At 38.6% G+C, this 21,212-nt stretch overlaps 1 protein-coding gene across 5 annotated transcripts in view; it reads left to right on the top strand.

Annotated features, from left to right (window-relative positions):
- The window catches only part of LOC105482316 (XK related 4), a 429,416-nt gene extending 409,768 nt beyond the window's left edge, over positions 1-19,648 (top strand). Inside the window, exons 3-4 of one of the 5 annotated variants that reach the window (XR_011607023.1) lie at positions 1,272-4,730; positions 11,388-19,648. Coding sequence is in view for 1 of the 5 variants with exons in the window: in XM_071068234.1 (XP_070924335.1) it covers positions 1,272-2,218 (947 nt within the window). In the remaining 4 variants the exon portion in view is untranslated. Of the gene's footprint in view, positions 1-1,271 lie in introns of all 5 variants that reach the window. The other 4 variants (XR_011607024.1, XR_011607022.1, XR_011607021.1 and 1 more) reach the window with 4 other exon arrangements.
- Positions 19,649-21,212: the final 1,564 nt, after the last annotated feature.

Here is a 21,212-nt window from a genome sequence, read left to right as displayed (position 1 = left end):
GGTGAAACCCTGTCTCCACTAAAAAATACCAAAAAAAAAAATTAGCCGGGCGAGGTGGCGGGCGCCTGTAGTCCCAGCTACTAGGAGGCTGAGGCAGGAGAATGGCGTAAACCCGGGAGGCGGAGCTTGCAGTGAGCCCAGATAGCGCCACTGCACTCCAGCCTGGGCGACAGACCGAGACTCAGTCTCAAAAAAAAAAAAAAAAAATTACTTGTAACATTTGGAAGCCTGCTTTTAGAGGGAATACCAACCGAATGGGGCCAATAAAATGATAAAATAAGAGAAGTGACTGTAAAATAATTTCAGTACAATCTTTAATCTATGAAGAGCTAAGAGATGAAGACAGGGAGCAGACATGTCTTCTGTTATGGGAAAGGCAGTAAGGAACAGATGAAAGCTGCAGGAAGAGTGCCAGATTGCACTAGGACAAACTGCACCAGGTATCACAAGAAACATTGCCAAGGATGTTGTACAGACACCTTTTATTTCTAAGAACGCATAAACTGTCTTTTGTGAATAAGCTACATTTAATCCTGCTTCCAAGCAGAAAGATAAACTAGCTAGTCCCTGGTTTCCTGTGATTACATATCCCCTTCAATCATGGAATCACAAAGCTGACAGGGAGCTTTGGAGATCATCCACTTTAAAAATGAGGACATCTGTTTTAACAATAGTGCCAGGACATGAGGGTAGTAAGTGGCAAAGTTAAAACAGCAACCTGGGTCCGACAGCCTCCGGTCCATGGTTATTTTCCCACTTCACAGAACTACCTCCTTAGTCCATTTACACCAAATACAGACAGTTAAACTCCACCCCATTTCCAGGCCTCACACCCATGCTGGGTTTGAGGAGCATTCCTATTAGCTTCATGACTTCTCCATATGGTGAGCCTTAGAGAGGACAGATACGAGGATCCCCATCTGAGTTAAAACCCAAAGAAAATTCTGGCTAACACGGTGAAAACCCTTCTCTACTAAAAATATGAAAAATTAGCCGGGCGTGGTGGTGGGCGCCTGTAGCCCCAGCTACTTCAGCGGAGGCTGAAGCAGGAGAATGGCCTGAACCCAGGAGGTGGAGCTGGCAGTGAGCCGAGATCGCTCTGGGCAACAGAGCTAGACTCTGTCTAAAAAAAAAAAGAAAGAAAAAAAAGAAATTAAGAGCCTTTGCTGAGGTCAAAGCCAGCCTTCCCCAAGCCCCCAGCTCTGTGTGACTTCCAGGGGGCATTGCTGCAACTGATTTTTGACAGACTGTCTTCCTGTTTGCCTTTGTAGGTTTCACAGCGGCAGCCTCCCTCGTGTCCCTGGCCTGGGCCTTGGCCTCCTATCAGAAGGCCCTCCGGGACTCTCGAGATGACAAGAAGCCCATCAGCTACATGGCGGTCATCATCCAGTTCTGCTGGCACTTCTTCACCATCGCCGCCAGGGTCATCACGTTTGCCCTCTTTGCCTCGGTTTTCCAGCTGTACTTTGGGATCTTCATCGTCCTTCACTGGTGCATCATGACCTTCTGGATCGTCCACTGTGAGACAGAATTCTGTATCACCAAATGGGAAGAGATTGTGTTCGACATGGTGGTGGGGATTATCTACATCTTCAGTTGGTTCAATGTCAAGGAAGGCAGGACACGCTGCAGGCTATTCATTTACTATTTTGTGATCCTTTTGGAAAATACAGCCTTGAGTGCCCTCTGGTACCTCTACAAGGCTCCCCAGATTGCAGACGCATTTGCCATTCCAGCTCTGTGTGTGGTGTTCAGCAGCTTTTTAACTGGCGTTGTTTTTATGCTGATGTATTATGCCTTCTTTCATCCCAATGGACCCAGATTCGGGCAGTCACCAAGTTGTGCTTGTGAGGACCCAGCCGCTGCCTTCACTTTGCCCCCAGACGTGGCCACAAGCACCCTACGGTCCATCTCAAACAACCGCAGTGTTGTCAGCGAGCGCGATCAGAAATTCGCAGAGCGGGATGGGTGTGTACCTGTCTTTCAGGTGAGACCCACTGCCCCATCCACCCCATCATCTCGCCCACCACGGATTGAAGAATCGGTCATTAAAATTGACTTGTTCAGGAATAGGTACCCAGCATGGGAGAGGCATGTTTTGGACCGAAGCCTCCGAAAGGCTATTTTAGCTTTTGAATGTTCCCCATCTCCTCCAAGGCTGCAGTACAAAGATGATGCCCTTATTCAGGAGCGGTTGGAGTATGAAACCACTTTATAAAGCAAAAGGAGTTGCAAGACCCACAACATCCAGATGAAGGGGTGACAGCAGGGCTGTGGCCATAATGACACTTCATCCTAGGGCAGGGCAGTGAGCTGTGAAGTTCCGTCACACCATTATCATTTGATCCTGTTGGCTGGGGGCAGCTGGTCTCCTTCCAAAACAGCTGCACCCAAGAGTCTCTGACTCCACCTGAAAGAATGACGCTGGCTTAGTAGGACTCTCCATTGCTACCAAACTCCTCCTGCACGGTCTTGGGTGCACCCACCAGAGGGTACTATTATTATGGAAAATTTTGCCTCCAATCATTAGGGTGTCTTGATGGTGTTAACTGATCTTTCCATAAAAATAGATTCAGTCATACACACATACACACACTAACACCAGTCCTCTGTCAAAAAAGCTTAGGTGACTTTTTTTGATGCAAAGCTCTGATTCCCGCAGGAATATAAAAACAAAGAAAGAGAGAAATATCCCTCGAGAAAAAAAAAATAGTATTGCTTAGAAAACAATTCATAAACCATTTTCTCATTTGGAAATCCATACCACGTGTGAAAATCCTATCCAATGGACAGCAAACCCAAATGTTGTTTACACATGTGTTAGCATTGATGGAATGGTTCATTTTCTACACATTTCAGGATTTGTTTTATATTTTAAATTTTCTGTTGTGAACATCCTTTTTGACAGAAATCCTATGCAGCCCATGTATGGCTTTCGACAAGACCAAGGAGCTCAATAACTTTATGATGTAAATTAAATAGTAATCATGATTCAGTATTCAATTGCAAAAATGTAATAGGTACACAAAGAGGAAGTGGGGAAAAAGGCAAAATGAGAGTCTGATTCCCAGTCATGTGCAGCGCCTATTGGGACATAACGGCAGTGCTGCACGAACCAGAGGAATGGGCTGCAACCGGATCTGTTTCCAGACGCAGAATGAGTGGCTCTGTGTGACAATAGGCAGACGCCGACTCTGGAAGAGGCCGTGCCACTCCTTTCTAGTGCCAAACACCATCCAACCACAGGACTGACGTGGAAGCCCCGAACAACTGAGAATGATTGGCATGAGCCCCCTAAAAGCAGGCAAGAGAACGAGCAGTCAAGTTCTCCACTGTGTACAGACTTTTGCTCCCCGCAATCCAAGGTCAAAGTGATATGTCTTTTAGAGGCTTTGGGACACTTTTTAGTAAGTATGAGCAGACAGATGCAATGAATATGCTATGAAAAAACCCTTCTGAACTGATAGAGGGCTTATCACTATATCCAGCTAAGATTTGTATTTGAATCATCTGTAAAGTCGCACTCTTACAACAAGCTTCTGGGTTTTAAATACCTCCGTACAGCAAGTAAACGTTCCCCGCTTTCTGTTCTCAGTGTCCTTGGTCATGGTGCTTTTCGTTGCATTAAAAGTGCCGGTCAAACTTTGATAGTATTTTTTTATAGTTGGTGCAGAGTGGAATAACTCATGGATTATTTCAATATTTTTGTAATAAAAAATATAGGGTATACACATAGGCATCATCACTTTTTTTATAGACCTGGAATCGTTTAAAACACTTTAAGCGTCATAATTACTTGGGATGTCAGAAACTGGTCCACAAATTCCATCAGCCTGCCTCAGCAGATTGAAAACATTTGTCTCTTGCAAGATCACCCTACTTTGCAAGTTGGTGCCCCCAGGAACCTGGCCAGGGGTGCTATCAGAATATCAGGTGAAGAGAGAATCAGCTTAAATAGAAAGGGCTTGTCAAGACTGGCCAATGTTTCCCAGGAAATCAAAGATGTAAATGATTACTTTCATCCATCCATTATAACAAACCTGACCACAGTGGAAGATGTCTTAAACTTCCTTCCCTGGTTTTATATTAACCCAACTGATAGATTAAGTATTAGTCAAACCACCAAAAAAGAAAAAGAAAAAAAGTTTAACTTAATTATTTGGTTATTTGGACTAATTCACATAAGGTAGTCCAGTTCTCTAGCCACCACCTGTAATGGGTGTGTCATCCAGAGACTGTGTCCCCACAATGACATCACAGGAAGTAACAGAGGGCTCAACCTAGGACTTCTTTTGGTACAAAGCCCCAAATCAATTTTTTTAAAAAAATAGACAATTTTTATAAGTAGACATACTTCCTAGTACTCCATGATTTGATCCTCCAAGCAAGATTTCCACTAAAAAATACTAATCTTTTGTTGGGATGTGGGAAGATTACCTAGTCACCAGTAAAGGCCCGGGAAAAGGCTCTTGTTGTCAGCACATGGTGAAAACATTCCACCCCCCATTGTAGAAGGAAAAAAATGATGATTTTGGCAAATTCTTCACTTTTGTGCAGAACCTTGAGTTATTAGCTTCGTTGTTTCCAAGACAACTTTTAACTGATGATCTTTGGAAATTGAGTTTCTCAGTTGAACTATACCTTTGATTCTATGAGTAAATCACAGATTACAATCTAATAGAGTCAATCGATCAACACAAACCCAACAGGCCCCATCATGCTTCAATCATGTAAGTTCTAAGTTATTTCTCAACTTGATCTCTCATTCAACATGTTAAGAGTCAGAATGAATACTATGTCAATTAAAAATGATGTACTGTGCTTTGACTTGGAGGTGAGATTGGCAGTCAGGAGAATGTAAGAAGGTTGAATTTTTCAGTGATTTCCCAAATACTGTAAATACTCTGTTATCCAACATACTTGGAGATTATGATATTTTAATTCGGCATGAATTCTTGTTAAGGAAAGAACATATCAACGATGTGATGAATTACAACCTTTCAAAAGATTACGAGAGCAAAACAGCTTACTCTAGAGGTAAATCATGATTTAGCCTTGCTTCCATGATTCAGGAAGCAATACACTGCCACCAGACTGTTGTGGTGATAACAACTTTTACTCGTTTTGTAGAGGCACAGATAACAGAGAGTTTAAAGTATTCAGATTTAAAGAGACATCGTCAATGTACAAAGAAACAAAGTTTAATTTTTGTATTTATATTTTAATTCTAACATTTCCTTTTCAGTCTGCCATTAAACCCTCCACAGACAGTAACCGGAGAATCCCAAAGGAAAAAAATTGGAAATGGTGCATTCCTTATGTGCAGGCTCCTTTCCATGTCTGAGTCCACTTTGATTCCATTTAAGAGGGAGATCTGCTCTTACTCACTTTTTGCATAGGATCAGGAAATTTTCGAAAGGAACAACATTGTAATTTGTTTTACTTTTAAACTTGCATTTCTAAATATGAAACCATGTTTAATGAATATATATAATGTGTTTGTGTGTATCTTAACCATAGTGACACTTTGTTTGTGTGAAAGAAAAGGAAATAATTTTTCCATGTAAGTCAAAATCTCGCAAAATGACTATGTCCTTTAAATCCTCTTTGCTTATTTACTTAACTATGTACTGTCTGGTTCAGTAACATTCTTTGCAGACACTTAGTTACTACTCATTTATGATAAACGCTGTTAACCCAACAAATATAATAAATTCTCTTACTGACATGGCAAGAATATATAATTCAAGTATTAGCAAAAGATAATCTGAAGATAAAAGTAAAATGAAGTATTTATGGTTAATTTCAAAATGCCCAATTTATTTTGCTCTATGAGTAAAGGAAGTGATTGCACAGACCAATTAAAAGTGAATGAGACTAATTGAAAACTCAATGGCTGTTTTTTAAAAATGATATGCTCTTTTTAAGTGTGTGTGTGTACATACATATACGTGTATATATGTACACGTATGTGTATGTACACACACACTTTCCAACTAAAGTAACAGAGATGAAAAGGATAAAGTATATACTGCTTTTGAATGCATATAAAGTGGTATGTTATGCATATAAAGTGTACGTAAGCTTTTTAGAAAAGAAGCATTTTCCTACTGCTTTTTCAAAACCAACCCAAGCTTACAGTCCATCTATAAGACCAACACACTTATGAACTTCAGTTGGAAATACCTAGATATAATTCAGCACTTCTTAGCTCGAATGAGTTTTATCACTTCTTAAGGATCTCATCTTTTAAACAGCTGAATAAAATAGTTCCGTGTGACTTCAAAGTTTCTTTCTCTGAACAGATTGAATTGAGCAAGGAAAACCTCTTCTGTCCTTACCAGGATTGTGTAAGGTTACACATTTGCTTTTAAATATACCAAATGCCATTGAATGGAAACAAGTTCTGACACAATGTTTAGACAAGAATCCAGAGATTTTTTCTAATGAACCATTTTCTAGACTAAATATATGCTCCCTTGCATTTTCCACATATCTTTGCCATTAGCTATTGCAGTTTCTATATAAAGCTTGGATGAGATGCCTGCATTTTTATGTGCTAAGGAGAATTCCTTAAAGCCTTTTTAAAAATAGCTCATACTGTCACTCAGATTATAGCTCAGAAGATGGTTGAAGCGCATGGTGAAAACACAGCAGGACTGGGGTGGTCATTCCTATAATTTCAGTGACAGAGGCAGATCAACGGTCCTTTGTCTTGGCAATCCAATGTCATTTTTGAAAACAATCAAAATGATCGCTTGTGTCAGCTTCTGACTCGTAACACTCCTTCTCCCACCTGATGCTCCAGTGTTTCAAAATGGCCAAGGATGGGTGATTCCACTCTATCCCCCATTTCTGAGACTCTTGTCTGGACCTGTATCAGGCCATGAAATGCCCTGAGCATTCGAGTGGCATCTCTCCTCTTCACATAGGCACCTGGGTGGCAGCATCAGGCCACTCCAGAGTTCTCTGTGTTGACATATGTCTTGTCTAGTTGCTGTCCTAAAAATGGGCACCTGGCAAGACTATCAATCAACAGCCTCGACAGTATCATTACTCATTCTAAAGTAAAACTGCAGAATGTGGGTGGAATTGTATAAAAACATAATGAGCCATTTAATTTTGCTAATTGAAGCAATTAGGCTAGCACACAAGCAGCCGGCTTTCACGGCAGAAAGCCACATGGAAGAAGTGCCAAACAGCCATTTGCATTTATTTATATATATATATACACACACACACACACACACACACACACACACACACACATATATATATATATATATATATATATATATATATATATATACACATTTATAGCAGGCAGTGACCTAGCCCCCAAATGTAAAGCTTTAGTCAAACTTGAGGCCTATATTCTGCAAAACAAGAGATGACAATGTCCTTGAAATATTTTCATAATATACTGACGGCCTAAGTCAGAAACAAGCTGCCTAAATCAAGTCTTGCTTTTGGTTATTTCATTTCCCCATAGACTTTCTTACGGTTCTATCTCCCATATTGAGAGTAGCTCATCACGATGGATGGTTTATTGGGCATGTAGTGCTGGACTAAGAACTGTATCTATGTGGTTTCATTTAGTCTTCACTGTCATCTGTGAGTTAAGCACCATTTACAGATGACAAAACTTTGGCTTAGAGATGTCAAGCATCTCTAAGCTAGGAAACAGTGGGGCTGAGGGTTGAGCACAGCTTTCAACAACTGCGACTTCTGGGAGCCCAGTGACTCTTCCCACAAAATCTAGTCCTGATTTGGCAAGTCTTCAGAAGAAGGAGAATCATGGTCTGATGATCAAAATTTCCCAAGAAAATTTTATTTAAAAATCAAAGATGTCCTTCAAAATGAACAGTTAAAAATGTAACAGTCAATGATGTGAAATGGAAGTCTCTATCACCTGTAACTAAATTTTACCTTAACTCTCTAACTCATAGTAGGCAGATAAATGCTATTCTCCCATTCCAGGCAACTGTCCTCCTCCTATGGCTCTACTATGTATTCAATTAAGTGATAAACATAAATTAACGTGATGCCACGTCCCTCGTATTTTATATGTGTATGCTGTTTTCATCCAATTAAGCAGACTGAAAAAAAACTAAACCCCATTGCTTACTTTGGCATTTTAACAAGATAGAGAGAGAAGAAAAGAAAGAGGGAGGGAGAGATGGAGGGAAGGAAGAAGGAAGGAAGGAAGGAAGGAAGGAAGGAAGGAAGGAAGGAAGGAAGGAAGGAAGGAAGGAAGGAAGGAAGGAAGGGAGATCTAACAAGTCTTTTAAATGATGTTTTTAAATTATAAGGTAATTCTGTTTCACTGCCATAATTTTTCCTAAATTTTATTTAATATCTTGCAGGTCACAAAATTTAATATTTAAGAGGATTATTAAACCACTAGCTTGAACAATCGTATAAGTCTAGGAACCTTATCTTAGTGTTAGATGCAAATAATACTGCAAGTGTGGACCAAATATTTGTTGAATGGAATTATAAAATAATTGATGTGTTCTTTCCCTTCTCACTTTAGATGTAGCATGTCTGAAGGTCTGCAAGATGACAGAGTTGTAACCCATTCAATGATACTGTTGCCTAGTAAGCTGTGTGTGTGCTGTTTGAACTGATACTAAAAAGGTAGCCGATAATAAACCAAAAATTTTCTCAACCCTGGTGTTTATTTTTAAAAAATCTTCAACGATCAATATGAATGTAGTATATTAAAATACAAGTAACTATCTTTCTGCTTTGATTTAAGAGATCTTTATGAATTTACATAAAATTAGAAGTCACTGATTTTTATAGGGAAATAGCATGTAAAAGAAATCTAAGTGTTGCTTTATCACTTTATTTTATAGATGAGACAACTGAGATCCAAAAAGAACAGGTAATTTTTGTCATCAGGATTACACATTACACTTTTATTTTTTCCCTGAGTCATTTATTCAACAAATATGACCTCTGCAACTCTTATGGCTAGGCAATGCACAGTCAAGCACAAAAGGAAAGTTGTATCAGAATAGCTCACAGTCTAGCTATTAGCAGCACAATCATAGTTTTCTGACATCAACTCTTACTCTTTTCTACCCTACCACACTACTTCTTCTCAATATCTATATTTAATTTCATATTGAAGCAATAAAGAAACACAGATTTTCTAAGACTATACAGTCATGTGTCACTTAAGGATGGGGATACATTCTGAGATATGCATCGTCAGGCAATTTCATCATTGTGTGATGGAGTGCGCTTACACAAGCTTAGACAGTAGAGCCTACTACGCTCCTAGGCTATATGGTAGAGCCTATTGTCCCCAGGCTACAAACCTGTACTGCATGCTACCATACGGAATACTGTAGGCATCTGTAACACCATGGTAAGTACTTGTGTATTTAAACATAGAAAAGTTACAGTAAAAAATGTAGTATTATTGTCTTATGGGATCGCTGTCATATGTGCAGTCTGTTGTTGACCAAAATGTCATTGTGTAGCATGTAAGCCTCACAATAAACAGTTACTATATAAAATAATGATGACGAACATAAAGCAACAATACGAATCCAAAAAAAATCAACACTAGATGACTGCTTATAAAAAGTAATTTTATAATTTGTATATATGACTCTCCACAACACTAGATATTTTTAAATTAATATCACGACACAACAAAAACCATTGAAATACTCTCTTGGCGCATAGTATTTGATTGAAAACAATCATTTTTGGATAAACTTTGGAGCGATTCTTGAGAATTTATTTCAAGAAAAGGCATGAAATTAGGGAGTCTCCAAAGTGAAGAGTTTTCCAATAGGTGACTTCTCTGATTTTTCAAGAAAGCATTCTTCACTTACTGTGTTTCTCCAGCATACTGGTTATTTAGGAATAACAAATTTCCAGACATAAACATCAGCTGTTGTTCTAAAGCCTTTCCTCCGATGCCCAGAAGAGCAGCACTGTGCTGCATGACAATTTCAAGAGTCAGGAGTCAAGATAGTCAGCCCCAGCTCCTTGGGGAAACCCACACTGGCTTTGGACCCGATTGCATTCTCTCCTGCAATGTGGCCCTGAGTGACTGGCTTCCCACATATGTAAGGAGCAGATTGTTAAAGATCACTATTAACTTGTATAACTAATTTTCCTTATGTGAAATAATTCTGCTCAGGGAATATATAAACCCATTGACCCTCCATAGAGTAGAAGAAAAGAGAGAAGAAAGCATATTAACTTTTATGAGTACAGAATAATTCAAATTCCTTGGCGAGTCACATTATGCATTAATAAAAGAGTTGACCTAATAAATGTTACAAGGTACCGTGATCTCTAGGTTCATGCCACCATTACCACATTCCTTACTACCATTATTGCTACTTTAGTCATTGGACCAGACAAAAAGAAGCATGTAGTTACAGATATAATATTTGCTAAGCAAAGATCTTGTTTAACAAAACAAATCAACAACAAAACTAATTAATCAAAATATTAAGCCAATATTACCAGCACAGTACTCACACAAAATTTTCTCTTGTGCTAATAATTGAAGCATGTCATCTACCCTGTTATTAGAATTCAGAAAATATAAAGTTTTGTGTTTTTATTATATTTCCATCTACCACATTGTTGACATTCTCCTCCTCTCCATTGCTTAATTTGTATTAAAATGGATTTAATCAAATTATTACTTCATTTAAGTACTACAAATGTTATCAGACGGAGATGTGGTTAAGCTAATTTCATTTACCTGTTCTAGTGGCATTCTGGTATGGAGCTGTATCAAATCAACACTTCTAATTATTTCAGATTAATTCATCAAGAAGTTCCAAAACACTACTAAATGTGTTGAAAATATAGTTTGGGTTTCTATGATCGTAATCAAAATTACTATTTTGATCACACACCAGTAGAACCCATTGCAAGCCACTGTGAGTCTGGAAAATGAGCACTTTGTGTGTTGAGCACTGTTGCATTCACTTAGTAATTAACCTTTGACCTGAGGTTTTCTGCTGAGCCCCTTGTGATGTTTTTTATTCTATTCAAATTGGGAGCAATAACACACCTTAACATAACCAAAGGAGACCTGTCAGCTAGTGGAATAATTGTCATTTTATATCATTCTTTCAAAAAATTAAAATATTCAACTTCCTTTATTAACCTTTCTAATGCATCGTACATAAAAAAGGAAATGGATTTCTGAAGTATATTTTGAAAGCCTGGGGTGAAACATTTTCCACGGTCTGAATAGGAGGCTTGGGGCTCTGTGGAAAGATGTAAATCCCTCCTGCTGTAAGAGGGAGAAAGGCAGCAGTGAGCTGTCACTCACAAATACGGTCTCCACTGTCGCAAAGCTGCCTATTGCTGATGCTATCGATTCCCTTCTTTTTCTACAGAAACATCTTGGAGCTTGTCAAGCTTTACTGGAGGTGATTTGCAGTTAATTAATTCAACAGACACTTTAATCTTGCAAATTCTTGACTTGTAATATTGTAACGAAGCTCCTGCAAGGGAGCATTAATCAGTTAGCGAAAAAGGAGCACTTCCGTTCAGCAGTAGTACCATGACGTGCCCAGGCCTGAAGAGAAAGACCTCTGTGAAGTGGAGCGCTAGTGAATTCCTGCTACCTGCTTCTCATTGCTCACGCTATGAATATTCATCTGCTTCATTTGTTTTTTCCAGTAAGCGCTGTTTTTAAAAAAAAGAAAAATATTCCCGGGGTCTTATATAGCTCGGAGAATGGGGTACTGGGTCGTGGAGACTTGCTTTAAATTGATTCAAATCCACATGATTGGAAATGAAAATAATTTCACTGTCATCTGTTGAATAACTGATCTGAGTACGGTTGCTGCTTTTATCTCATTTCTCGAGACTACCATTGTCAGCATTGTAATAACCAATTTATAAAAATCGAGTTTTTATTCAGCTTCAGAGGTAAAATCTGCATGGGTGTAGCTACTGAATAATTTGATTCCTGCCTTCCTAGGTGATGACATTAGCAGTTTCAAACCGAGATCCATTTCTATGTGGAACTGGCTATCCTGTTGCTTCTCAGGCCCTGCAAAACCTTGGTTAGAGCTCAAAGATCACAAATCCGAGATCCTTTTTTTTTTTTTTTTTTTTTTTTAGACAGAGTCTGGCTCTGTCACAGGGGCTGGAGTGCAGTGGCGCAATCTCGGTTCATTGCAAGTTCCACCTCCCGGGTTCACGCCATTCTCCTGTCTCGGCCTCCCGAATAGTTGGGACGACAGCCGTCGGCCACCACGCCCGGCTAATTTTTTTTTTGTATTTTTTAGTAGAGATGGGGTTTCACCGTGTTAGCCAGGATGGTCTCGATCTCCTGACCTCGTGATCTGCCCATCTCGGCCTCCCAAAGTGCTGGGATTACAGGCGTGAGCCACCACGCCCGGCCCCAATATTCTTAATGACTACATTTTCACATAGAGGTAAATAGGCCGTCTCTTAATTTAAGACATGGTTCTTTCTCCCTTCTGTTTTGTTTGTTTGTTTGTTTGTTTGTTTGTTTTTCAAAGAAAGATTTGAGCTACAAGATAAGAATGAAGTTACCAGAAGTTATCAGGTCATAGTTTCAGAGTATGCAAGAGAGTCGGGCCTTCATATCTTCTTATAAAGTTTTCCATCTAATCTTTTGGCATAACAATTTTAGGAGTTCACTCTAGATGAAAGAGTGGAAGTCACCAGATTTGTCAATAAGCAGTCTAGAGGGAAAATGAGAAGAAGAAGAAGCAGGGATTCTTTTTCTTGTGTTTCGAAGATGTTTCTCCTCCCTAAGCTATCACCTTGGTGGTTATCACCAAGATGTGTAATAGCAAGCACTACTGAATGATCTTCCCAGTTATCAGCACCAGTATCACCGCGAGTCAGTTTTCAGAACTAGCTCTTGGCACAAGAACTGAATTAAAATGGGGACAAAAAGTGGTCTACCACCATGTGACTTATTTTCAATTGCCAGGCAATGAAAACTAACAAGTTAAAGAAAATGTTCATTTTCTGAACCCCAGAGCCCACATAGGTACAAAGATGCTCTGTAATGTACAATGAGGTAGCCAATCATGGGGATATAGGAGCAATAAACAGTCCTCTTGAGCAAGGTTCATGGGTAAGAGTTACTCTAGCAGGATTGGGTGTTGGGCCAGAGGTTATCTATTAATGTAGAGGCCCAAGTATGGTGATGAAGAGAAAACCTGTCAGTGGCTCATCCATAGTATTTGCCTTTTCACAGAGCAGAGGAGTTCAAAATAGTCACTGCCAGTCCGTAACTATAACAATAGACATGTCCCCTTTAGAAAGGCCAGGGCCTGATAACAGTGGGAAAACAGAGATTTCAGTGGTGTCATGACTAAGACTGACTCTGTCATTAGGGGAGCCCACCCCCTGTGATTGTTCTCCTTGACCACTGGCCCCTATGGGCTCTGCAGGAGAGCTTCTGATGGGTTCTAAGATAAGGTATTCCAAGGTATTGTAAGTCACCCTTGCTTGTAGAACGTGAATGATTTAACCATTCCTCCTTTCAACAGCAATGAGATTCAGGGTTACCATGGCCTTACTCATCTTCCCATTGTAAATATATCACGATGTCACAAGAGCCTCTGTGTCTACACACACTAAACTGAGTTTACAAGCATTAGAATCTTTCACTCATATTGTGAATCTCAATTCTGCCAGTCACCTAGTCTGTGTACCTATTCCCAAACTAGAAAAAATAATTCTTGTGAGAATAATTTTCAGAATAATGGAAGTGGAAAGAAACGGACAGTTAAGCGATTTTTCAACATAGACAAAACCACTGGACCATTGATAGCCCTCAAGCTCTGATTTTTCCTCCTGACTAAGTTTCTTTTCTTTTGGGGGCTTTCAACATCCGAATTTTCCAGATGATTGCTGAACCATCGTCACTAAACCAAAGTAGACAAAGAGTTATTAAAAAATAGAGACTGTCCACATGACTGCAAATATCCTGAGGAAAAGTGGCAAAATAGGTCACTCAAGTGGTAAATTTGGTCTTCATGATATCAAACATATGGATATTTGGAAAAGTCGAGATGTTTGAATCATACAGTTTTCTGTCTGGGTGTCTGGTGTTGTCTGGATAGACAGACTGCTCAGGTGTTATAAGTAATGGAATTGAACTTTCTTGCACCGTAAGCAATTGCTGGTCATATTTTGCTGCTAAAAGTCTCTTTGTTGTGCAAAGAGAAATAATGCAGAGCAAATGTTTATAATTTTTATTTACTTTCGGCAAACACATGAATGAAAGAGGTCAGGTAGGCTGTCCTGGGCATTCTGGGCCTGGCTGCAGCACACCCTCCTTCACTGGGCCCCTGCCAGGCAAGAAACTTTCTATTCAGTCTTTGCCATCTTTTATAAATTGTATCATTGCTCTTCTGCTGTTCATATCACCTTAGTTATTCACAAAATCTACTTGACAAAATGGCTCAAGGGAAATACAAGTTTGTTAAGTTTTTATTCTTCAAATAGAAGTTTTAATTTTAAGCATTCCTTATGATATTTTTTAAGCCTAAAAACAGTTCAAACTGCTTGACAAAATCATTTCATGGTTAATTTTATGGTGTTGATAGAAGTAAAAGCTATTTTTCCCAAACCAAACAAACAAAATACCATACGTAGTTTTTTGGGTTTGGTTTGTTGATGTCATGCCAATTTCCAAGCACCAACTGGTTACCACAAATATGGGAATATTTAGTGGTTTTTTTGTACTCATCGTTAAAATTCCTGGGAAAAAAGAAAAAGGAAAATTCACCTCCCAGAAGGAAAGTTTGAGATGTTCATCCTGACACTTGCATTCCTGATTATTTGTGGATATTTCTTCATTGTAACAGTAGGAAGCTGATCTTGTTTCTCCTGATTTGACACTGGGTTGGTGAGCATTGTCTCAAATTTTGTGCTTGCCTCATTTATGGTTCTGAATCTTAGCAGAAAAGCAGACAAGCTATTCAGACCAGTTTTCTTTAAGAGCTCTTAGGTTGCAGAACATGATACAAATGATTGACTGTGAGCAGGCACACAGAGGACCGAAAGGTATTCAGCTATGCAAAGATATTGAGGGGATTTCCAGAGAAAAAGTTTTTGAAGATTTGTAGGCAGGGTTTTGATTGTGTCACATTCCATACTCAGTTCCAAGTTGGAATGACTTTATGGGGAAGGCAATAAAGTTCCTTGTTGGGTCCTTCCTTCCCTTACATGCAGAATGTTTTTAGGAAATCAAATGGATCCTCCACTTTGTGTAGCAAAGACCCCCTAACGCTCCACAACGTCATCACTGTGAGTCCCATCGCAGATGTGTGTACCAGCCCAATTCAGTTTCGCTTTTCTTTTTCCCTGAGATTTTTACATCACCAAATCCCATTTCAAATCTTTTTACCTTCAGGTTACCAACAGGATGTTTAGCTGAATCAGCAACAAAGAGGTGACAATCTATTGTCCTCCACAAAAGCTTGAGTCATTTTATTCAGCGATCTTTGGTAGTATGAAAATCAATGGAATTTATGGTGTCGTGGAAAACCAAAAATCCCTGTGTTGAATATAGTGACTGTCTTAAATATACTTACATATGTCATTCTACAAAACAATACCCTTTTACACTATGGGATGGATTCCTTTCTGGATGCAGGGATGGGAGGGGCTATGGGTCAGTGACTGGGAAACAGGAACTGGGAATCTCTGCACAACTGAGCCCTAATCCCTGGTCCATCTCTCCAGCCTCGGAAACTCACCCTCAGCCTCATTTTTCCCATATGCAAAAGAGAGATATTTATTTACCTACCTCATAGGGGTGTTGTGGAGATTAGCTAGATTTGTTAAAGTGCTTATAGGTTAGAAAGTGCTGTCATTCCTGAGAACTGGCATTAACAGAGGAGAGCTGTGCACAGCATGGAGGAAGTGGAGTCTGAGGAACACAACAGCAATAACTCACCAAGCAGAGAATACAATGGTTCTTCACCATTATATAAAACTAACGCTTTTCCTTCAAAGGTCTATGTATAATTTTCTTCAATGATTAGCTTTTTAATGAGACAACTCCTTTCGTCCAGACATTGAGACGCTTTATATAAGTTGGCAATTTTCCTGTTAACCAAACTGAATTTTACTAAATGTTTATTAAAATGCACCCAGAAAAATTGTCTCCTCCTGATGCCTGAGGGGTTTGCATGCCTGATCCTAAGCTGCATTTTTTCAGAATGCGTGCATGATGCCCCAGTTCCCTACTCATGATCACCAGGTGGCGTTCTGAAATCCACTAGCAGGGAAAGATTTTTAACAGATATTAGTGAGATTAGGGTTGGTGTCATTTCCATTGAGTATCCTCTTCACCCCCAAGATGACACATCTTTACAACACAATAAAAGAACGTAAAGCCTTATTTCTGCCTGGAACTCCTGCACTGATTCATTTTCATATTATAACTATATTTCAAATATTTTGGATTTTACACAGGGCTTCAGCTATATATTGATATACATATGCTTACATGTGCTTAGGTGGTAATTCTACTGAAGGAAAAAGGAGACAGTGAGAAAACAACATCAGAGAACATCCTGTACAACTTACCCCAAAGTGACACGTTTTCTTGTACTTAAAAATTTAATCCTGTTAAGAACTAATGTGCAATAACATGATTTTGGTTTATAAATATTTGTAATTTTTGAGACATAGAGGCAATATTGTGATATAGGAATACATCCACGAAACTAGACTAGCAAAGCAGATAATGTTTTCATGATATGGCTTCATGAGGCAAAGTTGTTGTACATCAATATTATCATTGTGCCCTTATTTAACGATTATATTCCATTGTGAAAAAAATTTGCACACTCTTAGAAATATAAAATGGGTCTCAGAAAGTTTACTTGAGAAGTGAGTTTGAAATCATCTTGTGCTTGGAGCTGACATAAGATACACACTCAATATAATCTCTTCTGGATTCTAAAATCTAATTGGCAGTGATATTTCAAAGCCTTAACATTTCAAGATGGTTAATTAAACGTATTTAATGCATGGTATTAAACTTTCTGAAGCATGAATTTAACCTAGGCAATTATCTGATTCATTTTTCTTTTTTAAGTTTATGCTGCCATACCAGACTGAAGTATTGTTTTCGTAGACTAATACTATGAGAATAGTGAGTTAAAAAATAATTCGAACTATCCTTTTTCCCCCGCCCAGTTCCTCGTATCAATACGCTCCCAACCAGAAATGCAGCAGAATATCCTTTTTGCTATAAAGAGATATACCGTGTCTTTATTTGTTTTTGCACAAGAAAACTGGTGTTGCCTATTTGGACTAGATGTAGGGGCCTGGCAGCTTTGCAGGTGGGGTGACCGGGATGGGAGGAAGATAGTGGGGCAAGTATGTCATGGGGAGATTTTACCACAAAGATACAAACCAGAATTGAAGTGTGTTAGAGCTGGATAACCCTTTGAAATGACAGAGTCTAGATCCTTCACTGAACAGATGAAAAGACAAGTAGAGACAACATGTACTTGAGATATAAGCTATACATCTCAGCACTGGAAGAAAGGAGACTTCAGCCTCTTTTCAAGGCTTTCCAGACCACATGGAATTCTCCAGAGCCCTCCTTGAAAGTAAGAAACTCTTTTAGAAAAACTAAAATTTTCAGCAAAGATTCATGTGATTATGCTGCTGAGGACCAGTCATTCTGTAAACATCACATATGTGATGCTTTGTAAATGTATTAATTGTGGTCAACTTTCATGGCTATTTCCCATTAACATTGTATTCCATGAACAAGTGATAGAAAACATATGGCAATTCTCTTTTGATCAAAAGGAGTGTCTCCCAATTAATTTATGTCTGTTGGTATTGCTGACCTCTTACTATCATCACAAAATTCCTTTTATATCTAGATGGTATCAGATAAGAAAAGAATGAATCATTTGGTCAATTGCTTATTGAAGATTCCCATCTGAAACCTTTCTTTGGTAAAGAGGGCAGAAAGAGACCATAGCTATTCTTGGATGAGAACCTTGCCTCTACTAAATAGTTTCTGCTTTTCCTCTCTGTAGCCAGACAGCTCAATAGCCTAGGGAGAGAGTCGATGAAGGATATGCAAATTACATTTTTCCCAGTCTCACAACAAAGACAGCAACCACTGAGCCAGAGGTTTCTTCCCTCTTTGAAACCAAACAGTACACTGAATTTAGGGCTATGACAAAAATGTTGTTAAAGCAAGAGCAAAATCATCCTTCTTGTGGATTCTTTTCTCAGTATTTACTTAATTCTTTTTGCAGTTTGGATTGGAGTTTCTAGTAATGATAATTAATGCCATTTTACGTGATAGCTGCAATGCAGAAATGGTGTGAGCATGAGTTACAAATGAGATGACTAGGGATACAAAGTTCGTCTGTACTGACATCCTACCGAGCAGACTGGAAACAAATACTACTACCACTAATATTCTGATTTAATTAATAACATCTAGTAGAAAAAAAGAAGCATCTTGCTTAGCATGAAACCATTGCACAATATAAACCTGCTCCCAAATGGCAAGGATTTTTGCTACCAATATTTGTTCTTCATTCTCCGGTTATTTTAAGTAAATAAGTTTCACATCTAACTACCTCAGCTACAGTTGTTTTATTTAGAAACATGAAACCATGCACTTTGTAATCAATAAGTCTTTCATTTAAAATTTCAAAAGGATACTTGGTGCAAAGCAATTTTCAAAAATTTGTACATGATATATACCGCCCAACCTCAGGAGGTTATACTTAATTTTGTTTGTTTGTTTCTAAGGTTGGTTTTGGGTAAAATCCTCATTTCCACTCAACATCAAGATAAGCTGCTCTATATTTGCTTAATTTGCCTTAAACATTTTGTGCTCCTTTCCCTGTTCGATTTTTTTGTTTTGTTTTAAATCTATCTCTGAAAAAAATGGAACAGGTGGCAGGTGAACAGCAAATGGAAGAGAATGGACCAGTAATTTCTCAGTCCCCTGTTGTCAACTATCTGCATGACATTCTGATTGTGCAAAAATGCCATTCCTGTGCTTCCCTCTCCATTACAGAAATAAGGTCCAAGAGACCCCATGAGTGTGCATAGGGAACGGTGTAGACATTTCCCCCAGTATGAGCACAGTGCCTGGACCTGAATGATCATCTTGGCAGTTCTTGTGCTATTACTTTGTAAACATTGTACAAATGTATTTGGAATTTTATTTGAAATGGAGACTTAAACTAGTTATTCAATTTGTTTCCTTCCTGTAAATATATATATTCAAATTCCACGTATCCAAACATCCCTTTAGCGTTCAGATTGTAAGTGTGTCTTTATTCGCAGGAGGCCATTGTCGGCAGGCAGTGACCCCCAGTGCCCTAGTTCGAAGCACAGTGCGTGGAGTATTTGATGTACTACAGTACCATAGTTATTTTGGTCTGTTAAGTAAGTTGCAATTTGTGATGAAATGAAGTGGAAAGTAGTACTTCATAATGAACAAATTTCCTTGGTTACATGGTTTTTCTTGTAAAACTTAAAGAAAAAAAAGAAAACTTGAAATTTTATATATTTGGATTTTGTAGGTTTTTTTTTTTTTTAATTTTACTGCAACACAAGGTACCAAAATCATTAAATAAAGTACACTGTGGTCATTTTAACAGAAGTCTGTGTTCCTGATTCTGTCTAAGTCTAGGAAGTGGGTAGGCTACCATGGGTGTTGGATGGGGAGGGAAAGGAGGAGGCCATGTACACAAGCATGTTCCCAAGGCAACACGATGTAAGTCTAAAAAGCAAAGCTGAGTTCTGTCAAATTTAAAATACATTAAAAATTAAGTTATATTTCTTTTTAGTAGATGTTTTATTCATTTATTTAATTTCTGAGAAGTCCTAAAGGGTATTCCTCTAGAGCTACTATAAAAGCAAAGAGATTTTCAGATCACAAAGAAGCTTAAAAATCCAAATAAATTGCTTAATCATTAATGAACAGAAAAAGTGTCAATGGACAAAAGTACTTTTTTTTTTTTTTTTTTTTTTTTTGAGACAGGGTCTTGCTCTGTCATGCGGTCACCACCATAACTTGCTACCGCCACAAACTCCTGGGCTCAAGTGATCTTCCCACCTCAGCCTCCTGAGCAGCTGGGACTACAGGTGCATGCCACCACATCTGGCTAACTTTTTATTTTTGTAGGCCCAGGGACTTGCTATGTTGCCAGGGCTGATCTCAAACTCCTGGCCTCAAGAGATTCTCCCACTCTGGCCTTCAAATGTGCTGGGATTACCGGCGTTAGCCACTGCCCCTGGCCCAAAGGTACTTTTTAAAAAGACTGTGTGTCTAAATGTTTTGCCTTTTCTAAAAATCAGTGCTATATTTTATGTGTTTTTCTTAAAATATTCTATTTTCATTTTAAGGAGTTTTTCTATTTTTTATACAGTTGGTAAGAGTTCTACTGGTTTATAAAAGCCTTCTTTCATAAAATGTTAAATAGTAATTGTACTATAAGAATTGATTATATAGAGAGAGACTTCTACGGATAACAACTATTAATAGAAACAGATAAGGAAATGATCAGAAGAAACAAAAAAATGGAAAAAAAAGTCAATCATTCACTTGTTATTTTTTAGAGTTGATTATTAAGGTCTCCTTTTTTCCTGATTATAATAGTAACACATGTTAAATGCACAAACACTAGAAACTCACCATCGCAACACACTTCTAGTCTTTTTTGAAAGCATTTATATTTTTATTCTATCACAACTATGTGCCATGCATGGTATTAGTATTATAAATATGAACAAAACACATTTTCTTCTTAAAGTATACAGTCTAATGGGGAAGCAGTTCAGATACACTAATTGTGGTGTTATTTGGTGATGCAAAAGTATAGACATTCACAGATTATGATGAGCGCATCTGACATAGTCTGCAAGCAGTCAGGGTGGAAGAGGGAGCCACACCAAGAATGGAGCCTGGGTCCCAAACCAGTGGATGGAGCAGAGTCCCCGCCCCACCCTTGCTGAACCAAAATGGACATGAGCAAAATATAAACTTCTACTGGGTTGAGCCACTGACATTTGGGGTTGTTTGTTATAGAAGTTAGGCTTTTACAACTTTTACAGGAGCATTCCATAGACCAGAGAAGTATAAGGAACTCAAGCTGGAATATGATTAGCTCAATTGTCTCTACCTGAGGTCCAAAAACAAAGAGAAAGAAGAAATGGCTATGCAT

The sequence above is a fragment of the Macaca nemestrina genome, chromosome 8 (assembly GCF_043159975.1).
Source record: "Macaca nemestrina isolate mMacNem1 chromosome 8, mMacNem.hap1, whole genome shotgun sequence".
Lineage (NCBI taxonomy): Eukaryota > Metazoa > Chordata > Mammalia > Primates > Cercopithecidae > Macaca > Macaca nemestrina.
This window is presented reverse-complemented; position numbering and strand designations above follow the sequence as displayed.